The 20,617-nt window shown below is 43.8% G+C and overlaps 1 protein-coding gene across 4 annotated transcripts in view; it reads left to right on the top strand.

The window, feature by feature from the left end:
- The first annotated feature begins 4,133 nt into the window (after window positions 1–4,133).
- KLHDC10 (kelch domain containing 10) overlaps window positions 4,134–20,617 on the top strand; it is a 34,460-nt gene continuing 17,976 nt past the window's right edge. The window contains exons 1-3 of one of the 4 annotated variants that reach the window (XM_030580094.1): window positions 13,535–13,616; window positions 16,178–16,230; window positions 18,642–18,731. In XM_030580094.1, coding sequence (XP_030435954.1) covers window positions 16,212–16,230; window positions 18,642–18,731 — 109 coding nt within the window. In that variant the 5' untranslated portion in view covers window positions 13,535–13,616; window positions 16,178–16,211. Of the gene's footprint in view, window positions 4,294–13,534; window positions 13,617–16,177; window positions 16,231–16,257; window positions 16,451–18,641; window positions 18,732–20,617 lie in introns of those variants that run through there. The other 3 variants (XM_030579925.1, XM_030580013.1, XM_030580179.1) reach the window with 3 other exon arrangements.

Raw genomic sequence — 20,617 nt, 5'->3', positions numbered from 1 at the left:
ACAAAAGAAACAAACTCTTTGGTACTCACAACTTGGAAACAGAAGATTAGAAAGCAGAAATACTTCTCCAAAGCTCAGAGAAAGCAGGCAGACAGAAAACAAAGACTCAGACACAAACTTCCCTCCACCCAGAGTTGAAAAAATCTGGTTTCCTGATTGGTCCTCTGGTCAGGTGCTTCAGGTGAAAGAGACATTAACCCTTAGCTATCTGTTTATGACACCCCCAACAGTTAAGGAGGTGAAGTCTCGGACCCCTAAGGCTGGGAGGTCTGCTGCCACCACTCATAAGAAACGTAGGGTAGTGGTGGTTGGAGACTCTCTGCTGAGGGGGACGGAGACACCCATCTGTCGCCCTGACCGTTCATCCCGGGAGGTATGCTGCCTGCCAGGGGCCCGTATCTGAGATGTTACAGAGGCATTGTCGAGGATTATCCGGCCTTCTGACTACTACCCCATGCTACTCATCCATGTGGGCACAAATTATACTGCGAGGTGTGACACTGAGCAGATCAAGAGTGACTACAGGGCTCTGGGAGTACGGGTTAAGGAGTTTGGAGCGCAGGTGGTATTCTCTTCGATTCTTCCTGTTGAAGGTAGGGGTCCGGGCAGAGACAGATGCATCGTGGAGGTGAATGCCTGGCTGCGAAGATGGTGTCGCCAAGAGGGCTTTGGCTTCCTCGACCACGAGATGCTATTCGAGGAAGGACTGCTAGGAACAGATGGCGTTCACCTTTCGAAGAGGGGAAAGGCCTTATTTGCGCACAGACTGGCTAACCTAGTAAGGAGGGCTTTAAACTAGGTTCGACGGGAACAGGTGAGCAAAGCCCACAGGTAAGTGGGGAACAAGACCTGGGAGATGGGTTGGAAACAGGAGGGAGCACGGGCTATAATGGCAGAGAGGAAGGAGGGTCAGGGCAAAGCTGGGAGGCAAGATCAAACCAGTTTCTTAGATGCCTATATACAAATGCAAGAAGTATGGGTAATAAGCAGGAGGAACTGGAAGTGCTAATAAATAAATACAACTATGACATTATTGGCATTACTGAAACTTGGTGGGATAATACACACGACTGGAATGTTGGTGTGGATGGGTATAGTTTGCTCAGGAAGGATAGACAGGGGAAAAAGGGAGGAGGTGTTGCCTTATATATTAAAAATGTACACACTTGGACTGAGGTGGAGATGGACATAGGAGACGGAAGTGTGGAGAGTCTCTGGGTTAGACTAAAAGGGGTAAAAAACATGGGTGATGTCGTGCTGGGAGTCTACTACAGGCCACCTAATCAGGTGGAAGAGGTGGATGAGGCTTTTTTCAAACAACTAACAAAATCATCCAAAACCCAAGATTTGGTGGTGATGGGGGACTTCAACTATCCAGATATATGTTGGGAAAATAACACTGCGGGGCACAGACTATCCAATAAGTTCCTGGACTGCATAGCAGACAACTTTTTATTTCAGAAAGTTGAAAAAGCTACTGGGGGGAAGCTGTTCTAGACTTGATTTTAACAAATAGGGAGGAATTTGTTGAGAATTTGAAAGTAGAAGGAAGCTTGGGTGAAAGTGATCATGAAATCATAGAATTTTCAATTCTAAGGAAGGGTAGAAGGGAGTACAGCAGAATAGAGACAATGGATTTCAGGAAGGCGGATTTTGGTAAGCTCAGAGAGCTGATAGGTAAGGTCCCATGGGAATTAAGACTGAGGGGAAAAACAACTGAGGAAAGTTGGCAGTTTTTCAAAGGGACACTATTAAGGGCCCAAAAGCAAGTTATTCCGATGGTTAGGAAAGATAGAAAATGTGGCAAAAGACCACCTTGGCTTACCCTTGAGATCTTGCATGACCTACAAAATAAAAAGGCGTCATATAAAAAATGGAAACTAGGTCAGATCACGAAGGATGAATATAGGCAAATAACACAGGAATGCAGAGGCAAGATTAGAAAAGCAAAGGCACAGAATGAACTCAAACTAGCTATGGGAATAAAGGGAAACAAGAAGACTTTTTATCAATACATTAGAAGCAAGAGGAAGACTAAGGACAGGGTAGGCCCACTGCTCAATGAGGAGGGGGAAACAGTAACGGGAGATTTAGAAATGGCAGAGATGCTTAATGACTTCTTTGTTTCGGTCTTCACTGAGAAGTCTGAAGGAATGTCTAGTATAGTGAATGCTTACGGGAAGAGGGTAGGTTTAGATGATAAAATAAAAAAAGAGCAAGTAAAAAATCACTTAGAAAAATTAGATGCCTGCAAGTCACCAGGGCCTGATGAAATGCATCCTAGAATACTCAAGGAGTTAATAGAAGAGGTATCTGAGCCTCTAGCTATTATCTTTGGGAAATCATGGGAGACGGGGGAGATTCCAGAAGACTGGAAGGGGGCAAATATAGTGCCCATCTATAAAAAGGGAAATAAAAACAACCCAGGAAACTACAGACCAGTTAGTTTAACTTCTGTGCCAGGGAAGATAATGGAGCAGGTAATCAAAGAAATCATCTGCAAACACTTGGAAGGTGGTAAGGTGATAGGGAATAGCCAGCATGGATTTGTAAAGAACAAATCGTGTCAAACTAATCTGATAGCGTTCTTTGATAGGAAAACGAGCCTTGTGGATAAGGGAGAAGCGGTGGATGTGATATACCTAGACTTTAGTAAGGCATTTGATACTGTCTCGCATGATATTCTTATAGATAAACTAGGAAAGTACAATTTAGGTGGGGCTACTATAAGGTGGGTGCATAACTGGCTGGATAACCGTACTCAGAGAGTAGTTGTTAATGGCTCCCAATCCTGCTGGAAAGGTATAACAAGTGGGGTTCCGCAGGGGTCTGTTTTGGGACCGATTCTGTTCAATATCTTCATCAACGATTTAGATGTTGGCATAGAAAGTACGCTTATTAAGTTTGCGGACGATACCAAACTGGGAGGGATTGCAACTGCTTTGGAGGACAGGGTCAAAATTCAAAATGATCTGGACAAATTGGAGAAATGGTCTGAGGTAAACAGGATGAAGTTCAATAAAGATAAATGCAAAGTGCTCCACCTAAGAAGGAACAATCAGTTTCACACATACAGAATGGGAAGAGACTGTCTAGGAAGGAGTATGGCAGAAAGAGATCTAGGGGTCATAGTAGACCACAAGCTTAATATGAGTCAACAGTGTGATACTGTTGCAAAAAAAGCAAACGTGATTCTGGGATGCATTAACAGGTGTGTTGTAAAGAAGACACGAGAAGTCATTCTTCCGCTTTACTCTGCGCTGGTTAGGCCTCAACTGGAGTATTGTGTCCAGTTCTGGGCACCGCATTTCAAGAAAGATGTGGAGAAATTGGAGAGGGTCCAGAGAAGAGCAACAAGAATGATGAAAGGTCTTGAGAACATGACCTATGAAGGAAGGCTGAAGGAATTGGGTTTGTTTAGTTTGGAAAAGAGAAGACTGAGAGAGGACATGATAGCAGTTTCCAGGTATCTAAAAGGGTGTCATCAGGAGGAGGGAGAAAACTTGTTCACCTTAGCCTCCAATGATAGAACAAGAAGCAATGGGCTTAAACTGCAGCAAGGGAGGTTTAGGTTGGACATTAGGAAAAAGTTCCTAACTGTCAGGGTAGTTAAACACTGGAATAAATTGCCTAGGGAAGTTGTGGAATCTCCATCGCTGGAGATATTTAAGAGTAGGTTAGATAAATGTCTATCAGGGATGGTCTAGACAGTATTTGGTCCTGCCATGAGGACAGGGGACTGGACTCGATGACCTCTCGAGGTCCCTTCCAGTCCTAGAGTCCATGAGTCTATGAGAACGTTCTATGGTTGGTGAGAGTTCCAGAGTCGGCTGCCGATTGCTCCTGCCTGATTCCATAGTGGCGCCCGCCCGGAGGACCAGAAAGAGTCGAGCGGGGCGGTTCGAGAACCTCTGGTATCAGTTCCTCATGTCTGTCTCTGCCCCTCTCTTTGGTGACGTTTCCCTCTTTCTCGTCCACCTGCCAAGAATCCTGTCTCCTATTGGCTCTGGCTATTGAAGGCCGCTGCTGATTGGCCTCCCCGTGGGCACAAGCGAGCGAAGCCCTTCCACACTCCGCCGGCGGAGGAGGGAGCGGGCCGGGGCCCTGGGGGGCGGAGCGGAGTCGGTCGGGCCATGTCGGCGGCGGAGGGCGGCTGGGACGGGAATCGGCGGCGGGGGGGCGCTGGAGGCAGCGGCTCGGGCGGAGGGTGCAGCGGGGACGGGCCCGGGGCGGTGCCGGCCGGGGGGCTCCTCAACCGCTTCGTCCAGCTGCCGAGCAGGCCCCACCTGGCAGGTGAGTCCGCTCCGGCCTCCCCCGCTCCATCCGCCCCGCGCCCAGGGGGCAGTTCCTTAAACCCCCCACCCCAGCAGCCCCGAAAGGGGGAGGCCTCTAAGCGTGGGGCCCGCGACCCCATCTGGGGGTCCCCGATAATGGGGAGGGGGCGCCCCAGTGCCACGGGCCTGCCCCACCCCGGGGGGGGGGTCTCTGCTGCCCCGAAAACGGGGTCACGCTGGGGCGCGATCGGCTTGAAACGGGGCGGGGCTGAGCGTGCTGCACTCCTGGGTCCCTCCATCCTTCAGCGGACACAGGCCTCACGTCCTCTCCCCTGGGCGCTGTGGGGGTCCCGGTTTCACAGCCGGGTGCAGGGAAGTACTGAGAGGTCCAGTCACTTGCCCAAGGTCTCTCACAGAATCATAAAAACAAACCCTGGGGACCGAGTCAAGCCCTTTAATTGCACAAGCCGTGAACAGAGTGTGTGATCTCCAAGGTGCTTCGCTACTGCAGTGGAGGACCAAGGGACCTATCTGGTTAGAAAGCCAGACGCTGAATCTGCACAGCTGGAAGCAGAAGCTATCAGCCCAGACTTTCAGACTGTGCTGTCTTTGGCTGCAAGATCATTCTTCCATTGTATTTGTTGTCAACGTAACTGACACGGATTTTGATGATCTCTTTCTGATGCCAGCAACATACAATAGTAACACTGTGACAGGGTTGTGTGAGCTGCAAATTTAAATATAAAGGAGGTTGTATCTACCAAAGGATGAGTAAAACTGCTGCTAATACCTTCACATGTACTACCATCTAAAAGGCCAGCTCTTATTTTTTCATAAATATTTTATTAAACTTCAAAATCAACTGTACCAAGTTTGTCTTATAAGAAAATCACATAAATTTGGTTCCCTTTAGGAAAAAGGAGAGCTAATATACCTGTTCCTTTCAGTTGAAACCAGTTTTGCCTAGTACAAAACCACTCACTTCCATTGATTTCAGTATCAGAGGGTAGCTGTATCCACAAAAACAACCAGGAGTCTGGTGGCACTTTAAAGACTAACAGATTTATTTAGGAATAAGATTTCATGGGTAAAAAGCCCTAAAAGCTTATTCCCAAATAAATCTGTTAGTCTTTAAGGTGCCACTGGACTCCTTGTTGTTTTAATTGATTTCAGTGGATGTTAGGAGCCTAAATACCTTTGTGGATCTGGGCATAGGTCACTTCAAATGACTTTCTCTGTTTTTAAAGGCGTTCCTTGTCTTTTAAAAACAAGACTGCTTATTTTCTACAGTCCTATCTCTTCTTTCCAAATGTCAGAGATCAGGTTAAGCTGACTTGGCAATGCACTCTACTTACACTCTTCTGATGGTCCCATTGATTTCTGCTGAATTTAAGCATTTACAGTTTTGAAAAAAACCTAAATGTGAACTGTTGGAGTACTATCTTCCTGAATATGTAGACAGACAAGCTATCACTATGGAGAAGTGTAAACTATTCTTATTCATCTCAATGCAGTATTTACCCTGAAAAGGATTGGTAACAGCTGTCAAACTTTTCTTGGCTGGTCACTCATGCAGAAACATCCAGTGATTGTGGATATGGTTTAGGGGGCAATTGTGATAACCTACTCAGTGTGATACCTATCAAATGTTTTCATTCACAGATCTCAAATGTTGGCTGGTATTTAACTATTTGCTTTGAGGTATTTGTCCATCCACCCAATTTGCATCTTCTCTCTCTACCATAAGAGCGGCAGAGTCCTGTGGCACCTTATAGACTAACAAACGTATTGGCGCATGAGCTTTCGTGCGTGAATACACACTTCGTGTCTCTACCATGACATCATCTGCCCTGGATTTCCATTAAGTATGGTGTGATCCTTTTTGTGTAGAGATTCATTGACATGAATTTATGCCAAAGAGCTCTTAGCATCCTGTGGAAGGTGGCACGTTTGCTAAGGCTTTGCATACCTTCGCCTTCAGTAAGCCCTGTGTTCTGTATTATTTCAAATAGTGTGTGGTTTTTATTTTTTTTGCTGGGGGAGGGAACTAAATTGCAGAATGTCAAACTAACATAACAAAAGTGAAAGGGCTCTAGGCTATGTTCTATTCCTGGCTCTGCTGCTGACTCACTGTGACTTATGGAAAGTCTTAACCTTTATGCCAGTGTCTGCACCTATAAAATGGGGATGCTTTTCTCTCTTCAGATCCTTTCAGGAAAAGACTGAGGGAAGGAAGATTAAAATTGTACTTGTAAAAGTAATTTGTTCAACAAGGGAAAAGCTCTTTGAAGTAATAAAGTAAAAACTCTTTAAAACCTATTGTAAAAAGAGTCATGCTGTCTGCAGAATCTGATGCCAGAGTCATGCTCATAGACCCATGTTAGGAGAGCAGATATTTCAGTCCATACAGCAACTGCAGAAAGCTGTACTCGTACCTTAACAGTTAAAACTGACTGGAAAAATTAATCCTTTTTGCTTCTCTGACATATAAAGAAGGCCTGAGGTCTTAAAAGGTGGGGGTGAGGGTTTGTGTGTATGTGGCTTTTGTTTTTGTTTTTCCTGGAGGATTTCTTGGCTGCAGGTGGGGAGTTTGAGTTCTTGCATCTTAATTGAATGTTTGGCATGTGGAGAAAAATTGTCTATATTAAAGATTCAAGTTTTTGCTAGGCATAGGAGATTGAGATATTAACAAAGGAGAGTTTTAAATGGCCTGATGAAAATGTCTTCCCGTCCTCTGACTGACTTGGCTTTCACTTTCTTGTGATGACACTTCACTAATTCAGTAGTCAACATAGTCTTCTGTGGCAGACACTGTCTGAATCTCTAATGTGTCTTAGAAAAAGAAATGTCAAGCCTTTCAGACTCGCTGTATGTGGCATAAGGAAGGCGGAAAATACTTGTTTGCAGGTCAGGTTTAACATTCACTATACAAATTCTTCCCTTTCCCTGTTTTTAGACCCTAACTTTAGTCCTGCTTATTACTGTATTTACTTGTAACTAATTCTTTTTTGTAACTAAGCACTACATATACTGCCTGACATGCTTTATGACAGGATGCAAGCAGTAACCTGTATGATCTGCAGTTTCTTGTTTCTTTCTTTTTTCTTTTTTGTGACCCATGTTTGGGTGTTTGCAGGTGGAATGGGATTATATAAAATTTGTGGAAAGCAACTTAAAATATTCTATGCAATGTTGCATTTTTTTAAGCAACACAAACACAAGCTGTGGGTGAAAAGTTTTCCTCTTTCATGCACTGGTATTCTGAAAAAACACAATTCATGCATAATGAGAATTCTGATCTAAATATCCTATTAGAAAGATCCTTTTGTGTGAGGCTTATGGCCAAGCTGATCAGTCAGTCAACATTGTTTTCAGAGTCTTCCTTTACTCTTAATGCTGGGATATTGTGTCCCCTATAGACATGTAACTGTCTCACTAATCATAGAAGGTACTGAGTGATCAACTGCACAACTTAAACATTGCCAAGGTGTCCAGCTGTCATGGAAAGTTTGGAAGATGAGAAGTTTGAGGAACAGCATGTTCACGAAATCTTGAAGCGCTGCTTCTGTAGCCTGATCAGATTCAGTGAGGATAGACATCTTAGAAATACCATAAACAGAAGAGACGGTTACAATTTCTTAAAGGGATGAAGTATTGAAGCAGGAAGGAGAGGAAGTTGAGTCTTCATGGGACGTTTGAATTCTCTTGAATGGGTTTTAACTAAAATAGCTTCAAACTTGGTTTGTCTGGCCACTGTTGAAAAGCTAAAACTGCCTTAAAAAGTGGAGGTGAGACCTAAAAGTCAGTATCAATTTGCCTTTTAATTGGTGGTTGGGAGGGCTAAAACTTTGGTTTGGTCCTCTGTAGGGTCCTACTCCAAAGATCTTGCTGATGTCCTCCAGCAACAAAGGAGGAAGTTGGAAATTCCACATTTTGAAAATGTGAGTGGGGAAAAGAGTATTGAGGGCATGTTTATGCAATGTCAAGAAGCAGTAAAGCGCAGAAACAATTTTTACTTTACAATTCATTTTCGAGAGGATACTACAGCTGGAAGACTAGGTTGAGTAGTGATGCAAGTTGTGAAGGGAGATGATGGAATTGCCAGCCTTGGAGCTATATGAGGCAAGTCCCAGAAAACGGTCTGTCATGCTCCAGGAATAATTAAATCCTGCTATGCTGGAGGCAGATGGAGCTAAATGATCTCCTAGAGGCTCATTCCCCCAGATGAATCTGAGACATGGTTGTACTTGGAAACAGTTTATCCATAGGAAGCCATAGACTGACATAACAGTTGGGGATCCATATCCGAATTATCTTAAAATATATTTGGACATTGGTCCCTCACAAGAAAGCCTTCAGATGTTTCAAATATAGCTTAACTCTCCAGTTAAATGTCCATATTCCTCATCAGTATCCAGTTGTTTGTTGGCTACAACTTTAGGCAAATGGGAATGAAGTGGAATGTGAATACTGAAAACATTTGCATCATGTGACACCTACCTAGCCTGAAAGTGAGGGTTTAATGCTCTTTATCCGTGTGTGCTGTCTTTAGTTGGGAGTCCAGCAGTCTCTTTTTGAATTCTTGTGATCTCAGTTTTGGCAGTCTTCCCATTCCAGGCTGGCAAAGTGTGAAACTTACTTTTTATTTCACTGACAGCTCTAAATGCTTCAACTGGAATAAATCCTGAATGTTGATCCATTTCAGCTCAAATGCATGGGACTCTTATATTCCATCAAAGTGAGGAAACATTTGTAGCTTTGTTTAAAGCAACTGAAACTGATTACAATTTCCCTAGCTTATACAATACTGCAGGAGTAGGCAACCTGTGGCATGTGTGCCTTAGGCGGCACACAAGCTGATTTTCAGTGGCACTCACGCTGCCTGGATCCTGGCCGCTGGTCCAGGGGGCTCTGCATTTTAATTTAATTTTAAATGAAGATTCTTAAACATTTTATAAACCTTATTTACTTTACATATAACAATAGTTCAGTTATATGTTATAGACTTATAGAAAGAGACTGTCTGTCTAAAAATGTTAATGTATTACTGGCACGTGAAACCTTTAAATTAGAGTGAATAAATGAAGACTCAGCACAGCACTTCTGAAAGGTTGCCGATCCCTGCAATACTGTGAGCCTGAATCTGTGTTGCTTCTCTTACAGCTTTTGGGTGGCTGCTCTCCCATGCTTCTATTTCACCATGGAGTTGCTCTAAGAAACTCTCTATTTCCTGATAGTTCAGTCTCTGGATATACCAATCTTTTACTTTTGGGGCAAGTTATCAAACAATCCATCATCTCCTAATAGTGGAGGAGTCAGCTAGACCTGGTCTAACTGAACATCATAGCGCAGCACTTTAATGTTATGTTAGTTGGAACAAGTATGATGGCACCTTGGGTCCATTTATGCTAGTGTCTTTGTCACAAGCAGGCAACACGTGTGGTAGAAATCCGCCGAAAGCTGTCTGTGTGTTGTCACTGCAGATAGCAATCACTGGGATACGATTGCATAAAGGGGCGCAGTACTGTTCTTCTGGCCTAAGCATTGCTCAGTTTCAACAAGCCATTTACAATGCTTGGTGGGACAGATTAGTGTTTTGAACAGCTCGTCCGGAAAATAGTATATTTCACCAGTAATAAATGGTTCAGGTGCCTTTTGTGAACTTTAACTGCCATGGTCATAATCCTCGATTGCCTTTTTACGTGCCTGAAGAGCAGGGCCGGCTCTAGCGTTTTTGCTGCCCCAAGTGGCCAAAAAAAAAAAGCTGCATTTGTGATTGGCGGCAGCTCTATCGCCGCTGAATGGCTGGATGTGCTGCCCCTCTCTTCATTGGTTGCCCCAGGCACCTGCTTGCTGTGCTGGTGCCTGGAGCCGGCCCTGCTGAAGAGGCTTTATTATCTACCTATAATGAATCCATAAGTATTTGCAAGTCCATACTGCACCCTGGCACTGTTTTGTGCTAACTTTCTAAGAGTCATGATATTTACAGCACCCACTCCTGCCTGCTCAAGCCTTTCAGCCTTGAAAAGTTAATTGAAAATAAGCATGTTGCACATAGACTCATAGACTCTAGGACTGGAAGGGAGCTCGAGAGGTCATCGAGTCCAGTCCCCTGCCCTCATGGCAGGACCAAATACTGTCTAGACCATCCCTGATAGACATTTATCTAACCTACTCTTAAATATCTCCAGCGATGGAGATTCCACAACTTCCCTAGGCAATCTATTCCAGTGTTTAACTACCCTGACAGTTAGGAACTTTTTCCTAATGTCCAACCTAAATCTCCCTTGCTGCAGTTTAAGCCCATTGCTTCTTGTTCTATCATTGGAGGCTAAGGTGAACAAGTTTTCTCCCTCCTCCTGATGACACCCTTTTAGATACCTGAAAACTGCTATCATGTCCCCTCTCAGTCTTCTCTTTTCCAAACTAAACAAACCCAATTCCTTCAGCCTTCCTTCCTAGGTCATGTTCTCAAGACCTTTCATCATTCTTGTTGCTCTTCTCTGGACCCTCTCCAATTTCTCCACATCTTTCTTGAAATGCGGTGCCCAGAACTGGACACAGTACTCCAGTTGAGGCCTAACCAGCGCAGAGTAAAGCGGCAGAATGACTTCTCGTGTCTTGTTTACAACACACCTGTTAATGCATCCCAGAATCATGTTTGCTTTTTTTGCAACAGTATCACACTGTTGACTCATATTAAGCTTGTGGTCCACTATGACCCCTAGATCCCTTTCTGCCATACTCCTTCCTAGACAGTCTCTTCCCATTCCGTATGTGTGAAACTGATTGTTCCTTCCTAGGTGGAGCACTTTGCATTTATCTTTATTGAACTTTATTGAACTTCATGTACAACATGCCTTTCAAATGCTTATCTTGCTCAGAGATAATGAGGCCATAGCTTGTCCTTGAGAGTTAAAGACAGTGACAGCTTGCGTTAGATGCACTCTTAAGGCTTGTCTTCACTGCAAGGTTAACTTTAGTGTTGCCTCAAACTGCAGTGCTGTCTACACACACACAAGCCCTTAACTGAGGCCTGGTGGTGCTTTTAGCTTGGTTTGGCTGGCCTGAGAGGGAGGATAGGCTAAAACACTAGTGGGCACAACTTGTCAGCTGATAACATGACCACTCTGTAGTGTAGATGCAGGCTAGTGCTACCCAAGTGCTGCTTATCCTCCAGTGCCTTCCCACGCTTTTCCCCTGTGTGCTCATAAAAGACAGAGCAGTTCTCTCTTGACTTGCTGAGAGAGAATTCATTGAGCAGTTCTGTTTATTGCAACACACACAGCCCCGAGATTGTGCCCCCAGAAGTCTTAGTGTCGCACACGAAGGAGTGCAGTGCTGGTGGAGATGCAGCAACTTGAGTGCTGTAGCAACCAGTGGGGTTGATCTGACTCAAGCTAGATAAGATCAAGAGGAGTAACTGGAGCAGAAGTCAGCAACCTTTCAGAAGTGGTGCGCCGAGTCTTCATTTAGTCACTCTAATTTAAGGTTTTGTGTTCCAGTAATACATTTTAGCATTTTTAGAAGTCTATAATATGTCTTTCTATAAGTCTATAATATATAACTAAACTATAGTTGTATGTAAAGTAAATAAGATTTTTAAAATGTTTAAGAAGCTTCATTTAAAATTAAATTAAAATGCAGAGCCACCTGGGCCAGTGGCCAGGACCCGGGCAGTGTGAGTGCCACTGAAAATCAGCTCACGTGCCGCCTTCGGCACACGTGCCAGAGGTTGCCTACTCCTGAACTGGAGTGTAAATAACTTGAGTTAACTGCAGTGAGTGAAGACATGCCCTAAGAGGGAGTCTGTCACATGTGTAGAGAGAGAGAATTCTTGTGGCCAAACTTGACGCAACTTAACGGGAAAGATGTTTTTCAAATGCGCAAATGGCAGCTGGAAGCCGAAGTGCTATTGACTTCGAAAATCTCCCTCTGTCTTTCTGGGACTGTAACTACGGTGACCAGATAGCAAGTGTGAAAAATGGGGACACTTGTTTTTGGGTGGGGGCAGTATAGATACCTATATAAGACAAAGCCCCTAATATTGGGATGTCTGCTCAGCCTAACCATAACAGGTAGATCTTACTGTCTGCTACTGACTCTTCTCTCACTCCTGTTCTTTTCTTTTTACGCACTGTAGCTTCTTTCAAAGGCGTAATGAACAGACTGTCAAGTGAATTGTCCGAAACCTACTGTCTATGCAATAGATCAAAGCAAACCACAAGCATTTTGTGTCAGGTACACACATCTGGATAAACTCAGTGGATTGTGGGGAGAGGATGTCGAAAGTTGAGAACTAGAATTCCAATTTTGGGCACTGCTTCTGTTCCACATCCCTTTCTAGGCCAGTAACTGAGTATCAAACTAGAGATGGTGAGTGAGGTAGAATTCTAAAATGCACACGGGAGGGTTTGGACATGAAACGGATGTGATTTGTTTGCAGGGAAAACGTCTTTGTTTAAGCCTGTGAAAATAAAAGAGAGAGAACAAAAATCATCTAAACCCTCCATTTTTGCTTCCATGTTTAGAGGAAAACTGCCCTACTTTGATCACCCCTCTGGTAAGAATGCTCACGCAACAAGCCCTTTCTACTATGGCGTGGGTTTTTTATTTTTAAGCAGGTGTGCTTAAAATGCATTTAGCATTTCTGAGCCTAGAGCTGCAGGCAGCCATCTTGCTGAAAAGAATGTCACCTGTGACTGGCATTCTGCGGGCCCTATGAAAGAGACATTAAACCAGTCCCTATCCTGCTTCAACAGTCAGTTCTGACTGCTTAAACCATTGTTACTAGTTGTTAAAGTGAGTTTAAAAACTGATTTAACCCCACGTGCCTGCCTGCAGCTCTAGGCTCAGAAATAACTGTATTGAAAAGCCTTGAAATGTGTTTCATTTGCCATGACAAGGAGTTCTTACCATGTGAACACTGATCCTGCGTGGCTGAGCAGAATGAGTGCAGCTTTCCTTTAAAATTGGACACCTGTGGAAGTTCCATTTGTGTGTCTGTTCTACTTCACATTCCAATAAAACCTGATAATTTAGAGCAATAATATGGCTGCCTTTGTATCGCTCTTAGGCCTATTTTTTATTCCTATTTTGGGATTAAAGTCCACCACACTTCATTAGAGTTTGCTTGTTGACTAATTTCTAATCCACAGGACTCTTGATGGGAGTATTTTTCATTCTCTGTTTACAGGGCTGATAAATTGCCCAGACACCTGATAGCTACAGGGCAGTAAGATGCAAGTAGAGTGTCCATCTGTGAAGCTTGGGTAATAACCTGCTGAGAAGCTCATCCCTCTGGCTGCTGGGAAGACAGTGTGTGTTGAGACTCCTATCAAGGTGCTGTCCCCTGGACCCTGCTCAGGGTCTCCATCTTCTGTATCTGGCTGCAGCTAGTTGTGACTTCTGCATCCCCAGCCAACACTTCTGGATTGGACAGAGCTTGCCGGAAAGAGCTTTATTCTTTTCCCACATCACAAGCCTCACATCCTAGGTGTGGGGTTGGCAACATCGTGCCTCTTTGGGGAGAAGGGGGTGTATCCTCTTCCCCTGCAAATAGCTCCAGCCACTTCCCCTCAGCTCTTTCCAACAGGATGATGAAACTGATAAGAATCACATCAGTTTCATTTCTGTCCACAGGGTTCTGAATAGCAGCTGTGAAACTGACCAGGTTCTTGTCTGCTTCCTGCTGCTGCTTGGGACAGCTAAAGCACAGTAGCTATCTGGAGTTGTCTCTCCACATTTAGGAAGAAAGCACTGCATCAGTTCCCTCTGTGACCATAACTACTCAGGCACTAGGCTTAGTAATTCAGTTTAAGAACAAAAAAACTTAAATTCTGCGGAAATTGATGGTTTAGGCCCCTTTCACTCACTAGGCAAAGTTTAATTTGATGAGTTGATTAATTATTGTTGTGTTTCAGTTTAAGCTCTGCTTTAACAACTCAGCCCTGATAAAGGGACACTGAGGCCCGTGGTCTCAGAAACTAGATTAAAGTGGCCTCTCTTTTGAAAATAAAAATCCTAATGAAGAGTTAAGGAATATTAGGCAAATACCATATAGTACCTCTTCCTAAATCCTAAATTGGGGCGAGATTGTTAGCTTATGTGGCAGTTACTACTTTAATGTATAAGTCTGGCCCGTGGCAGGATGCCAACATTTCTTTTCCTTAGATAAAAAAGATAATAAAATGGAAGGCAAATTCCTGTGTCCACTAAATTTGTCTTGCTGCTGTGCCTGGAGTCCCTCTTACCATACATTTTTGCTGCCTATATTCAGTGGCTGAGTTGCTTTCTTTGTGCCTTGCAGTTCAATTATATATGAGAGACATTATACCAAGCGGTTGAAATATGGGTGGGAAAAAATCCAGTTGACTTTAGATTGCAGTCACGTCATGGAAAAATGACTTGATTAGTCCTATCTTAGAACCCTTTTGAGGCATGGCCATGTGGCAGTGTTTCAGTGTCACGCTGTTTGCCTGGAATCTTCTCCCCTGAAAGTTCCTGCTGCCATGCTCGGTTTTATGTCAACCAAATTAGCTTTGGAGCCTTAAACTGGGAAAGCAGAACTGACAATCTGCTCTGCTGTGCAGAACTTTGTACTCTGAAGCCATTTTGTGTAAATGACTCTTCCCCCCCCTCCCCCCAAGTGCATAACTTTTCAATCACTTCCTATTCTGATATTCATTGCATTGAAAGTAGCAATATGCTTCATATACTCCTTGCATAATGCGGGTGGCTGGATGAAAATCAGAAACTTTATATTCAATGTCTTGTACTGGAGTTCTCATATTCAGGTGTGAATTGATCTAAGGCTTAGCAGAAATGGTGTTTTATCAGAGGGGTATGAGTCAGTTTATAACCCATTGTATTGTAATATCATACCATCTTTTCCCGGACTTCTGAGAGTAGAAAGAGGTAGTATAGTATGAAGGATTGGTTGCCCAAGGAGCCCAGGCGGGGAACATTCTTCCCTCTGAAGCCTTTGGCTTCTCATATACGTGAAGCATACCTCTAAGCAAAGTAAGATGAGCTCTGGGTTCCCCAAGCATTACCTGTTTGCATAGAGTGGAAATCCTGTACTTTAGCTTCCAGACTACTGCTATAAGAGGATTTGCTAAAAGGAGCAAAGGAGATAGTGGTGAAGTGGCTCTAATCTAAGATTCAATTATTGTCAGCTGGTAGAGTGGTAGTTCTATTACTAGAGTACCGAGAGGAACCAGTCTGAATTGAGATCCCCATTGTGGTGGACTCCATCAGTGTAGTAAAAGGCAGTGCTCTGCCCTAAAGAGCTTTCTAACTCCTTCAAAAGACAAAGCAAACAGGTAGATGCTGCCCACAATGGTGAGGGATAATAGGAATGGGAATGCGTTGGTACCCAGATTAGCAATGCATACTGCGGATAGGTGTCAGGGTGATTTAAAGATGCCAATGAAAAGTTTAATGAATAGCTGTATAGTCTGACATTGAACTGTCGGCTCTGAACTGGCAAGGTGGTAATGTTGACTTCTGGTTTTTGTTTTTGTTTTTTCCTGTTTATCTTGGCAAAGCACTCTCTGTTTTTAATCTCTTTATGAGAGTGAGATCTTGGAATGACTCATACAGATATATGGATCCAATCCTGCTGTTGCTTATTTATGCAGAATTCCCATTAACTCCATTGGGTTCTGTGTATGCCTAACCAAGGATGGAATTTGGACTCCAATCTATTTGTATCTAAGCACTCCCTTGATTTCCTGGTTGATCTGTAGTTAATCTGGAGCTTTATTATGGGTTTTATCTTACTAACTTTAAAGGTGACCTGCAAAGAATGTTTGCTTTTTTTCGTGATTGCTTTATGATATTCCAAATTTTGAGTTTTTAAAAAAAATTCTTTTCTGCTTGTCTTTTACATACAAATGCAGGTGGTATATCTTCTTCTTTTCCCTGGAAGACTCTATGGACAAATGGAGAGATGGTAGGATTATGATATCGAAAATACCGGGGAAGTGATATTTATTCAAGCTCTAAAATCAATTTAATTCAATGCCTGACAATCAGTTGAAAGACATTTTTTTTTTTTTGTTGAAAAGATTCCATGCCCGAACCTTCCAGTTGAGGGCTGAGAACTCCCCTTCCAGTTCTTTGTCCTCTAAAGAAACCTCCAGCAAAAAAGTGAACAAGGAAGAGAAGATGCTTCTGACATTAAACAAATGACTCAAAAAACTCCTTTAGACTGTATTCATTATAAGCAAACCAAAAAGGATCCTTGTTTCAGTTTTTCCCTTGCAGATCACCTTTAAAGCATCAGATAATCTTAATTAAATAAATTAATGTAGATTTGAGGCCCATAGTCTTTTGGTTACTGACTTCACACATGTATCGGGTGAGTCTTGTTTGTGCACTAACATTTGGTATAGTTTTTTCATTGACTAATAACCTTATATTGAACAAGGACAGCAGCATTGTAGAGGAGGCCAGTCCTGGTAGGGAATTGTTTTTCATGGTAATGATGGCCAAAATGCATCCTGTATGCAATTTTTAACTTACCACTGTCTCATGCAAACCTCTTTCTTTATTCACTGCATGTTGGTGTGTTACTCAGCTCTGCAAAGCATTTCAATTACTTTAAATGCTTTCTTTGCATTTCCAGAAGGGTGTCAGCAATGCAGAGTAAAATGTTAATAGTGAGGGGGAATTGGAAAGGGAAGTTGGTCACATTTGTTCTATTTTACTCAAGTTTGGGTCTCAATACCTGAAAGAGATCTGACAGATGGTTAAAATGGGAGCCACGTCCTTATCAACAGAATTTGAATGAATTTGGCTTGATGTTTATTTGATTTGACTGGTATCTTCTGATAATAAGCGTGGACCAAACCCAGTTTTTCTTTGAGCCATTCTGACCCCAGCGCTGAGATCACGTTGCTAAACCTGTGTTGACTAAACCAAACTTAACCAGTTGGCCTGGATGAGCGTCACACGTTAATCCTGTTGGCACTGTAACATGGGTTGTGTTAAAAATACATACCTGCGTCAAACCATTCCAGTGGCTTGCTGTAGGGATACAAATGGATCTTTTAACAAACTGTCACATCTTGTGTTAATTTCCATGTTGCTGCCAAATTCATGAACACATTGGAAAGACAGCTGGGGTTGGTGAACTTGTGTGTTCCAATAACTGTCGTCCATTTCTGGTGATTTCTCCCTGTGGGGAAGAGATTGATTAATGCAGATAACTGAAAAACATGATTCAGAATAGTATCACAGGGACCTCTCTCATCAGTGTAAAGCACACTTTAAAATACACGTGCCACAGATGGAGCTAGTGACAAGATTTTTCACCAGTTTGTTGGGTTTTATCCCCCATTTGCTGCTCATTGGCTGTGTGATGACTGCTATGAAAAGCAGTTTGAGTCCTAGAAACAGCATAAAACAGCTGATGAGTTCTAGCCACAAGGTGGCAGCACTCCACTACTGATTACTGAATTTGATCAGAACACGTGTACACAATAGTTGTATCTTAGGCCATGTTTACATCTAAAATTTTGCAGCGCTGGTTGTTACAGCTGTATTAGTACAGCTGTATAGGGCCAGCGCTGCAGAGTGGCCACACTTACAGCAACCAGCGCTGCAAGTGGTGTTAGATGTGGCCACGCTGCAGCGCTGTTGGGCGGCTTCAAGGGGGGTTCCGGGAACACGAGAGCAAACCGGGAAAGGAGACCAGCTTCGCCGCGGTTTGCTCTCGCGTTCCCGGAGCCACCCAGCAAACCGCAGGGAAGGAGACCTGCTTGCTCGGGGTTCCGGGAACGCGAGAGCAAACCGGGAAAGGAGACCAGCTTCGCCGCGGTTTGCTCTCGCGTTCCCCGAACCACCCTGCAAACCGCAGGGAAGGAGACCTGCTTGCTCGGGGTTCCGGGAACGAGAGAGCAAACCGGAAAAGGAGACCAGCTTGATTACCAGAGGCTTCCTCCTTCCACGGAGGTCAAGAAAAGCGCTGGTAAGTGTCTACATTGGATTACCAGCGCTGGATCACCAGCGCTGGATCCTCTACACCCGAGACAAAACGGGAGTACGGCCAGCGCTGCAAACAGGGAGTTGCAGCGCTGGTGGTGCCCTGCAGATGTGTACACCTTCAAAGTTGCTGCGCTGTAACTCCCTCACCAGCGCTGCAACTTTCTGATGTAGACAAGCCCTTAATCTGGCAGACTGGGAACCGGTTTAAGCACATCTGCTTCTTTTGGGTGATAAAACTTGTTAACCTTTCAGGACAGATAGTTTGCACCATCTTTAGTGATAATGCTTTATATTTTTCTTGATGCTTAACTTGCTGCTGCTACTGTTATTGCTGTGTGTATGTATCTGACTCATTGCTGGTAATTGTGGTAACAGGCTCTAAGAAGAAAATACGATTGGTCCTAATTAGACGCTTCCCTCGGTCTCGTCCCATCCTAAAGGTCCGTAAGAGGTCTTTCAGAGCAGGTGGGTGGCGCTGATCACAGATCGCTGTGTGGGTGATGGGAACCTCTTCTACATTCTGCACTTTCCAAATGCTGCTTAAGAAGTGCTTGTGGTTTGGGTGTGTGTAAGCACAGGTGTGTAAAGGTGTGCTTGGTCCATAGCCGTATGTTGCTTGCTGATCTGACTTTCTAAAATGGGGAATTTTGTGAATTGCAACTTCAAAACAAGAGCACTTTTGTACTCTTGCTAAATCACCTTGTATGGACCATCTATCCTGTGCAGAAAACTGAGAATTGAAACACGCTAGGTGTAGGTCTCATGATGACTGGTACACGTGCCTTCAGACCCCTGCTTCATTCAGCAAATGGGCAGTTATTCAGTGTTTCTCTTTCTCTCCATATTCAGTATCAGGCCCCTGGTCTCATTTACTGTACACTATCCAAAACCTGCACTGAATACAAAATTAATCATTTCTTCTTGGGCATTTCTGTGATATTTGTCTTTCATAAGCACTAATGAAGTTATCTTCATGACACACTTGTGAGATTACATGGTAGCATTCCCATTCTGCATGTGGGAAATAGAGAGATTAAGGCCAAAATTGCAAAATTTCCTAGAAGCTGCTAGGAAAGTTCAGCCCCTAGACGGAGCATCCTCAGTAAAAAATTTAGCTGCTAAACTCTTGACTCTCTGCACATGTGTGAACTGACATTTTTTCAGTTTAACTTGGTCAGATTTGGGAAAATTCTCATAGGCATGGAAAAAGACGCATGCTTGACCCCAGGGCGACCCTCCTGCCAAACATCATCTCCCTGTGCCAAAAGCATGGAGGTGCTATAGCTTCTCAGCGATGGCTGGAAGAATTTTTTTTTTTTTTTTTAAAGGACCAAACACTTCTCCTACTCTCTTGGAAACAGCTGAACTGTTCTAGCTGAAACTTGCATATAGAAAAGCCAGAGGCAAACACCTGGCATGGGAAATTTCAACTCAAATGGGTAAAATTAAGTAAAGTTATCAGACCCTGGCTTTGGTCATTTATAAAGGAAAGTGTCAGGCAATCTGAGCTGTAGGTGATGCTATCTTCATACCTACACTAGTGTCAGCAAGCTGGGGCTTTGCTCTTATATGGGTGTGGTTCTTGTATGTTCAGCTCCAGAACATCTGACTGCTGGAATAAACTGGTCCACTCAGTTAGAAATGCAATTAAAAGTCCTTTCCCCTTTGCTTATCCAGAATGATGTTGGAAGAGGGGCTCCTGCGGGGAGAGACTTTCGGCTGTTAGCTTTCCTAGAGAGGGGTGGCTCTGAGGATATTTTAAAAGCAGCAGACAGTGATGCTTACCAATGGGCATTTCAGGAAAACGGTGGAGTTAGAGAAGCACAACTGGCTATTTTAGCCACATTGTCTGTGGCTCCAGGTCATGAAGAGGAAGCATCCTGTCTGGTCATAGCTGCAAGACTGGACCTGATTCTCCGTGTGTATTGAACTAAAACAAGCTGAGCATTATTTTCTGATCACTTGTCCATGGGCAGTGACGATTTCCAGTGTCGCTCTCCAGTAAGAATGTAGCTGTCCCAGGTCTTAGCCTGTGATCTTTAATCTTTCAGGAAGATGTAAAATTGCTGCTGCTGTTTCTGCCACCTTATTCTGTTTGGCACTATCCCTCCTCACCCCTACATTTTAGCCCCTAATCTGAGAGGGATTCGTGTGTTGTCCTGTGCTGGGGTTCCCTTCTGTGTAAGTGTGGAGTGGTGCACAAGGGCAAAGGAGGAAGCACAGGAGAGTGAATCTGAACCTGCATTAATGACAGCTCTGCTTCATGGTGGCAGAGTTGTTACTGCCTAGTAGTAGGAATGAGGCCTACGCAGAGCATGCAGATCCAAATTTTATTTGGCACCAGCATGAAC

Source organism: Gopherus evgoodei, chromosome 1, assembly GCF_007399415.2.
Source record: "Gopherus evgoodei ecotype Sinaloan lineage chromosome 1, rGopEvg1_v1.p, whole genome shotgun sequence".
Taxonomy (NCBI): Eukaryota; Metazoa; Chordata; order Testudines; family Testudinidae; genus Gopherus; species Gopherus evgoodei.
Note: the sequence above shows the minus strand (reverse complement) of the source record. Positions and strands in the feature narration are given on the sequence as shown.